Here is a 9559-nt window from a genome sequence, read left to right on the forward strand (position 1 = left end):
AAGATAATTAAAATAGTTTTCATCGAAGCTCATATGCTCTGGAAAAATCATCATGATTTTCAGACCATCAAAACAGAAATACTGGAGACTAGGCTTTTCTAGCAAACCTTGTGTGCCATCTCTGCTCATCACTGCCATCCTAATTGCACTCCAAGGCATGGAATATTTTCGCAAGATCCCAATTTTTTATGTTCTGCAAGAACATTTCACTCTCAAAGTATTGACCACTTCATCAATTATAGATACAGAAATTGGACACCGCTCATCTGGTATGAATCTGGACACTACCTCTGCAATTCATGACACTATGAATTCAAGTAAATTCCTATAGCCTAATTCACAAAGGAAAACAAGAATGATACTCATACTTCAACGAATGGTTGTTAACAACGAATCGTTGTTAACATCTCCTGCAATCCCTATTTAAAGAGATCTTGATTGACCATTGAGAATCGCATACCTGGTGGGAAGAAAAAGCCCATAGAAGAACTAAGAAGCTGGAAAGATCAACTGTTGGTTTACAACCAATTATGAAATTTAAGGGTAAGCAAAGAGTAAAAGATGCATGCATATGCATATATGCATTCATATTTGTTAGACCTTTTAATTTTTTAACATTTTGTACATGTCCTAAACCTGGTTATGAATTGGAATATCTAAAACAGAGATTTGGAAAAATTATTTATGGTTTGGTCTCAATCCGAACCAAGCTATTTGGGAAAAGCTTTTTAAGTACTTAAAGATTATATTTGTTTTTTATTACATAAACATTTTTTTATCGGAATTATGTGTTTGAACGGGATTTTGAAAAGTCTTATATCTTGTATGATAAGAATAAAAAATCTTAAAATTGAAGATGTCTTTAAGAGACAAGATGCGAGGTCATAACAAATGAACAACTGTAACAACTCATAAAGATTTAAAACCAAACCTTACCAAAGAATTCTGAATTGCAGTGAAAGTCTAGTGATCCAAATGGGCCAACGTGCCTTTTCTGAAGAAGAGCCAAACGCAACCAGACTTGTCAGTAAAGGGAGATCCCTGCACTTCCCCAAATTAATCCACATCAACAATGTCTACATCCTTTTCTTCATGTGTCTTATATTATTATGCTTTCCTAAAATATTCTGACTCCCTTTCCCAAACTCACGAGGAATTTTGATACCGTTTGTTTGAATGTGCTTTTTATTTAGTTTTTAAGCAATGAACAAACGGTCAAAGAAGGAAATTAACAGAACTCTTAATATTGTTCACACTTGGAATTTAGAAAAGACTGGGGCTCTCATTATCATAGGATAGGCGGCTTTGAAGTCGGCTCTTGGCTTCCACCGTAACACGCGGAACTCTCCTGTCCCTATAAATATCAAAACTCCTTGAATATTCAATGTATCCATCTATAGGAAAGATGCTGGAAAACATCAATGTATCCATCAGAAGTCGCTAAAGTCGTTCCCGTCTAAAACGGGTTAGCTGTATCTGAAGTCAAGTTATGTAGAGAAGTCAAGATTAAATAATCACAAATTTGAGTACTGATAACCCTTTAATGAACGGGGGCTACCGTAAGATGCATGTCTTCTTAAGCTGGGTCTGCGATCTCTATATGAATGAAAAATCCCTCCTCGCATACCCAATCTATTCATCTTCATTCAATCCAGATGTATAATGGCAACAGTATCCAATCTTGCGCTTTTTCTTGTGGCGAGACTGGCCATCTCTTTATATATGCCAGGTAAGTCTTATTACTAACATAATACGTGGTTGAACAGTATATATATCTCACTAAGCCTTAAGATAATATGTGTGTGTGTTTTGTCGCAGAGGCGGGAGCAGTTAAGTTTAATATACGGAACCAGTGCGGGTACACAGTCTGGGCGGCGGGATTACCCGGAGGAGGGCAGCAGCTGAACCAGGGTCAGACATGGACGGTTAATTTGCCGGCGGGGACACAGTCGGGAAAATTCTGGGGCCGAACTGGCTGCTCTTTCGATGCGAGAGGCCGAGGAAGCTGTAAAACCGGTGACTGTGGCGGCCAACTGAGCTGCCAAGCCACGGGAGCCGTTCCCACCACGTTGGCCGAGTACACCCTCAATGGAACTAGCAACCAGTACTTTTACGACATCTCGCTGGTAAACGGCTTCAACGTTCCTCTTTTCATCACTCCTACCAATACTCAGTGCACCGCTCCTGCATGCAAAGCCGACGTGAATGCTGTGTGCCCCACTGAATTGAAGGTGGATGGCGGATGTCAAAGTGCCTGCACTGTCTTTCAAACTGACCAGTATTGCTGCAGAGGTACCTATGTTGGCAACTGTCATGCCACAAACTACTCGGTGGTATTCAAGAACCAGTGTCCTCAGGCCTACAGTTATGCCAAGGACGATGACATAAATGTGGAATAATATATTTAGTCGACAGACTATTTTAAGTGGGGAACAACCCACCTGATTTATGTCTCATGGGATTTCTTACATCGGGAATTTTGTTGGAATTTCTGGACAAGCTATGAATCTATTAACCACAGTATTATTTTAATTTTTAAATGACACGTATCATCTTTCATGGATTACATTTTTTTAAGCTACCTTTGTATACACTTTGTTTGTTAACATTCGTTTTGCAAATAGTTTAATATTTTTTAAGGTTTGATAATTATTACTCTACGTGGCTATATTCGTTTCGATGTGGCTTTGCTGGAAGCTCTTACCACCATTCCTTCCACAGCTTCGCCGCCGGTTCGTACGGTTTAAACCCCCATATCTTAGTCTTTAAAATTCATGAGCCAGTAAAATGACACAAAAACTGTGTAGAAATAAGGTGTATGAAGAATGCAAGAGGATAAGAATGCAAGAGGATATGGCAGCAGTTGGAATTTGGAGGACTTCGTGCCTCTTGGATCCAGCCAAAAGTCTGATGATCTAGCTCTTATAGGTGCACATTGATGAGATGTTTGAGATGTTTTCACTTGTATTGAAACCCCTGTAGATAGTTTCAGGTGGTCTGAACTTTTGCTGATACAAATTCTTCTATTGGTTTTTTATAAAAAAAACGTAGCAGTGGTATTTTTGGCGAGAATTATTTAAGATCACCACTTGTGCTTTTCCTATAGTGGTTTGAATTGTGTGTGTCTAAAAAAAAAAAGGTTGAATTGTGTGTGTCTAAAAAAAAAAGGTTGAACTTTGTAGCACGTTTGAAGACATTGACAATCAAACTCTTTGGTAGAAGTAGGAGAAGGTATTTGGAGCAAGAAACTGCTTTAGTAGTATCTAATTCTGTACAATTGTGTAGTGATGCAATTTTGTATTGCCAATTTTCCATTATATTACATTAAGGAAGGAGGTTTATTGATTATATTTTTAAACTACAACCGCTTTCTCATAAGCACTATTCATGAATTGCTCAATTCCAAAGAAGGATGATTGAGCAATGGATTTGGATCTTTGGTTTGTCGTTTGCATAAGATTTTTAACATGGATGAATTCTCACCACATTTTGTTGTGATCTAGGGTTTACCAAGCGTTGATTAGCTTAATAATTACTCTGATTTTGGTTGATTCTGGCAAAGTTGAGGGTTACTAGTTACTCTGATTTTGGTTGGTTTTGGTAGGATTGAGACTTTTTAGGCTTCAACATTTGCTGACAATGAGAACAAAAGTTTTGTATTTATTTTGAAATATTTAAATGCTTTTAATTTGATAAATTCATTTTACAAGCTGTAAAGAGATCCAAAATTCAGGTAAAAATTTTCTATACCCAAAGATTCATCCCCATCCCCATTCTGTTGTCCTCTTCTATGTATAAGATGGAGAATGACAATTCTCCATTCTGTTGTCCTCTTATGTGTATGAGGTGGAGAATGATAATCGGATATAACATAGTTTGGTTATCTGTAAATTTCAAAGTACCATTGTGGACTCTGCATATGACATATTAAAGCCTAAGTAATGATCGCATGTAAGCGGAATTATTTAACAAATAATAATTGAAAGAGAGTTGTTTTAGAATGAAATGAAATATTACATAAATTGATCTGAACCAAGTCCATTCTCATACAATCAGTGCCTCAATCCATGATCAGAAATTGAAGCAAATTAGCTCAAAAAACACTACAGTGTACAAAAACAGATAGCTTTTCCTACTTTAAAAATATAGAAGAGTTGAGGCACTCAAACATATTTAAATTGTTAGGGTTGGAATTGCCCAAAGACATTACTATCTGCATCTGTTTCAAAGAGGAATTTCCAACTAGAGAGCCAGAAATGAAGTAAACATGGGAAAGAAGGTTGAAGAGAGTCGAAGAAATGCAATTGGCAAGTATAAAGTAAAATTCTGCAACTATTGCAGTATCCTCCTCTATCCATTCCAAATTAATTGGTGCCTGACTCCTTTAAACATTCCAACAATGCAATCCTCAGGCTTGAAGCCAAATTCCACACCTTTGTGACCATTCTTGCCACCTGAGACCAAAAGAGAGCTATCATGCAGAGCATGGAGATCTAATCTGTTAGACATAATAGAGGGGATATTTTACAAGAATTCTTATGGAAAAATTATATATGTTTTTGTGTCAAGATTTCAGATTGCACTCAGCAATCTATCATCAGAGATATTTTCAAAACCCTATGATAGATATATATGCCGAATGTGTGAATATATTCAAAGTTATTGAACGCATGAGTTACAAGAGTGGAAGAATAAACAAGGCACACGGACTACCCTGCACAATTCCAGAATAGCTATAACACTTGAATGCTTATTGCCAGGGTAGCTACTCTTAAGCATTGATAAGGAATCTCTAGATTTGGGAGAATCCATTATTATCATTGCACGACTCCGGGTGGAATGGAGCATCAATAAGTTTAAATGAATAGTTTACACAAAAAGAGAAACGATCCCAACGTTTTGGTTGTCCATGGCATTATTACTACTTATCTACTTGATAACATAAAAAGTAGAAATGCAAAGTTTATCTCAAACTAGTAGCACTACATGAATCCTGCTAATGACACGACATGAATCCTGCCAATGACACAGGTTTGACATGGGAAGGCGGCAAACAGAACCAAAGAACATTTTTGTAATACATTGAAATGCTACTCTTATCGATTATTGGATTCATCTTATAAATGTATTTTTATGAAGAACTTGCTACATAGAAATATTGTTCATTTTTTATTTTGAGACAAGTGTTCCAACACTCCATCCATAATGAGACAAATTTATTCTGAAATTTTACATCTCTTTCGAGTGTGTCTAATGCCTCTTCTAGTGCTGCACATGAGATGCCTTTCATCCGAAAGTCCACATCTCTTCTAATTGTGTCTAACACCTCCTTGTCAAGTGTTGCAGAAACAATTCCTCCTCTGCTGTACAAATCACCAACCAAACCATGAATACACCAAGTGCATCCACAAGAAATCTTGCCTCCCCTTGCTCCTTGAAGTGACACATAATGCCAAACCCCCAATTTTCTTAAATCACCCCTAAGCAAGAAGCTAGCTTGGGATAATAAAAAATCTCCTACCTCCATTGCCTCCATCATATAATATTGACCTTCTTACAACTTATTCACTTGATTCCACATGTGAACCTGTGAAAAAATCTTAAATACCTCAAGAATATATAAATTTAAAGAAAGTAAATTTATCATCTTAAAGATCCTTCTCCACTCTAGAGGCATAAAAGAACCACCATCAATCAGTCTCTTGTAATTTGCTCACGATCACAAAACTCTCAAAAACAGTAACTGTCATACTCAAAAATCGTGCCTCTTTCAGTTAGTCCGTCAAATTGTGCTCGCCTGTTCGCCTCATTGATTATATCAGCCATCACGGAACATAAGAAACAACTAAAGAAAATTTAAGCCATATTGATTGACAGATCTACATCATATTTTTCCTCTTGCCCCAATGGCAATATCGAAATAAAATCTAACCTCAACATATGTAGAAAGATCCTCAAATTCAACTCACCACAGCATCGTCCAACATTCTGTCATAACTCAGACTTGGTCTTTCCTTTCCACTCATGCCATTCTCATTGCCGGCTCACTGTGGCTTTGAAAATTTTCCAATAAAATTCCAAGTAGTAGGCAAGCTTCACTTTATTACTATCCCTTAGCTTTGAATGCCTTACGTCTGGAAGATTTTTCACAACGTCCAAAGATCAAGATCGCGCCATTTAAAGGAGGTCAAAAGCTGGCTGCAAATAATAGTCCACGATTATAGCACTCAAACAAACTTCATACTGATCCACTCTTCCATTCACTTCGCATCAAAACGAATCCTAGTAGAAATTCATCAAGAGGAAAAATAATTTAGAACAACGCTCCCTACAAACAACATGCCTAAAACAATGCCAAAGAATCATCCATCATCACACTCTGTATCGCATAGTAAACACCATGGTCACGCACTCTGATAACATATGAAAGTGCATGCATAATGGTGAAAACTCGATTGTGATTGATTCAAACGGGATGCCTCTAAATAGGCAATACAAAACCGAAACTGTTACAAAACTGCACGGTACAAACCAACCAAGTGGTTGTTTATTGGTTTAAACTAAAACTAAACTTACTAATTAATGTAATAGGCTAATATTATAAACATAGTTGTTTCTGGAAGATGTTAATTTTGTAATAATTTAATATATAAACATTTGTTTTTTAAATTATAATAAAGCATATTTTACTATCAACGTAATTATTTTTTCACTGCAAGTACTAGTATTAAGTATTGTAGTCTTGTATTTGCATCATTGGTGTAAGAGAATAGATGGTCGTTAACATTATGTGCAAGTTGCAAGTCTCACCACTTACTATCGATTAAAAAAATTGGTGTCTTCTTGTTGATATTGCATATAGGAGTAATTCATATATGCAATATAAGTTGAATGACAAATTATTTAAGTTCAAACAATAATAGTATTTTTTCATTTTTATTTTAAAAATATTTTAAATGTATTAATTAAAAAATAGATATATTTACATGGCAGGCAAAGGATAGAGTGGAATGTGACTGTGTTAACAAATTAAAAAATAAATAAACAAATAGTGGACATATATGAAAATATATTATAAAGAATATTTAGCCAACAAAATAAATATTAATGATTTAAAATAGATATATATGAATAGGCTAATAACTTTCAAACAAAAAACAATTAAATAAATTAGGTGCAATAGAAAACAAGGATGCAGTGTGTCAAGTTTGTGCCAATAGTGTAGTTAGTTTAGAGTAGGTAGAAAGATAAACATAGAGATGGAAATTGAAATATGGAGATAGGTAGAGAGAGAGACAATGAGATAGAGAAATGGAATGTATTAGAGAAGAAATATGGAGGGATGGAGATAGAGGGGGAAAGGGATATAGATATAGGGGTCTAAGAAGAGGGGGAGGGAGAGAGAATGATGAACTAAGTCTATAGATAGAGGAAGATGGAGGTAGAGAGGAAAAGCTAAATAACATAACACCTTTACATCATAATATTTTTAAATCATACTCATGCAACACACTCATCCATCACACCCTTACATCTACTAAATGCATACATGCGCGCGCGCACACACACACATACCAGAAAACTCATACACCGAGATAATATGTCAGCCAAACACAAATGATTTACAGAAAAATATGTTGCTCGGATCAGCACATTATCCAATAAAGTCTTGACCAAAAATATGATAATGAAGTTTGCATTCACTTGATCTCCTACACACTTCCTTCACATTTCATTTGTCAATGCATACACCTTAATTACTGGAACAAAATAGGGGTCTACCTAACCCATAGATACAGACCCATAAGCACAAAACTCCAAGAGCAACAACTCCTAAATCTAAGATACAAATACTAGAACATAAATCGCAATAGATACACACCTGGTATGACTGCTACCACTAATATTGAACCTCACATAGCTCATATCAGAACAAGATACCAACCAAGATACGCACAACTCAAGATTCCAGAGATGAAGATTTTTTGGAAATAACACCAGTAGATTATCTATGCCTTACTGCTTCATATCACATACTTTTATTCCATTTATGCTCGACCAACAATACCAAAACTTCTTCCAACAACATACCACATCTAGTCCTAACCAGATAACAAGGTTTGACATCAATGAAAATATTCACACAAGTCTAACACAACCCTAACCCCCAACACGATCACTCAACCCTATATAGTACACTTTATACCATATACCCTCAACCCTCAATTCTAAAGGTTATATGCTAAACCCTCAACATTATGCATTAACCCTATATTCTATACCCACAACCCCTAATCTTATAACCATATATACTCAATCCTAAACTCTATATAGGATCAACCATAAACAGTATACCTTATACCCTAAACCCTATCCCTCAACCCTAGACCCTAATGCCCATATAATAAACCCTCAACCATGTATACACTCAACCATATACCCTCAAATCTAAACCATAAACCCTATATTATCAACCCAAAATCTTATCCCTCCACCCTAGACCATATAACTCCAAACTTCCAATACTATACCCCCAATCCTAAACCCTATACAATATACAAGCCTAAAATTAAATCCTAGAGAGGTATTAGGCCCAAAATTCTATAGACTAAACCCTCAACCCTATACAATCAACCCTAAAACCTATATCTTATACCCTCAACCCTAAGCCCTAACGCTTATAGGCAAAACCTCAACCCTATGTAAACAACCCTAACCCTATCCCTCAACGATTGGTCCAAAAGCTTATACGCTAAACCCTTAACCCTACACACACAATCCTAAACCCAATACCCTCAATCATAAACCCTATCACTCAACCCTAGGTCCTAAAGCCTATAAGCCAAACTCTCAACCCTATACACTACACCCTATAACCTCAACCCTAAATTGTTTCCCTCAACCCTAGGTTCTAAATTGTACATGCTAAACGTATACTCTTAACCCTAAACTCTATACCTATAACCCTATACCATGTATTGTCAACCCTAAACCATATCCCTCAGCGCTAGGACCTAAAGTCAATAGATTAAAACTTTAACCATATTCCACGAGGGCTTCACTAGTTAGACAATATTATATCACATGCATTCATATTGGAGGGTTTAATATCCCAAAGTTCTTTAAAAGCATATTGCCAATCTGGTGAAAATAGGGGGTTTTAATTTAGGCTATGGAAAATACAATATTTGGTGAAAATAGGGAGGTTTAATTTGGGTTGTGTATTGGGAGGGGGTGACAAAAAAAGGAGTTTAGGGTAATATTTTATGAAAATATGGGGATTCTTTAGTATATCATGAATGCACATGCTATATCCTAGGTTCACTAAGTGAAGCCCCTGTGCCATACTCTCAACCCTAAAACCTATACGCTCAACCCTAAAACCTATCCCCCTCAACCCTATACCATATAACCTCGTGGTCCCCTAAACCATATCCCTCAACCTTGGGCCCTAAGGCATGTATAATAAACCCTCAACCCTAAACCATATCTCTCAACCCTAGTCCTTTATGCATGAGTTTTACTAATATTAGTCCAGCCTATAGTATCCCAACGAGAA

General features: G+C 36.3%; 1 protein-coding gene across 1 annotated transcript; it reads left to right on the forward strand.

Annotated features, from left to right (window-relative positions):
- The first annotated feature begins 1554 nt into the window (after positions 1-1554).
- On the forward strand, positions 1555-2513 carry LOC131045875 (pathogenesis-related thaumatin-like protein 3.8). Its single transcript, XM_057979540.1, has 2 exons — positions 1555-1729; positions 1819-2513. Exons 1-2 carry the CDS (start codon positions 1663-1665, stop codon positions 2397-2399), a joined length of 648 nt encoding a protein of 215 aa, XP_057835523.1. The 5' UTR covers positions 1555-1662; the 3' UTR covers positions 2400-2513.
- Positions 2514-9559: the final 7046 nt, after the last annotated feature.

The sequence above is a fragment of the Cryptomeria japonica genome, chromosome 8, assembly GCF_030272615.1.
Source record: "Cryptomeria japonica chromosome 8, Sugi_1.0, whole genome shotgun sequence".
Taxonomy (NCBI): Eukaryota; Viridiplantae; Streptophyta; class Pinopsida; order Cupressales; family Cupressaceae; genus Cryptomeria; species Cryptomeria japonica.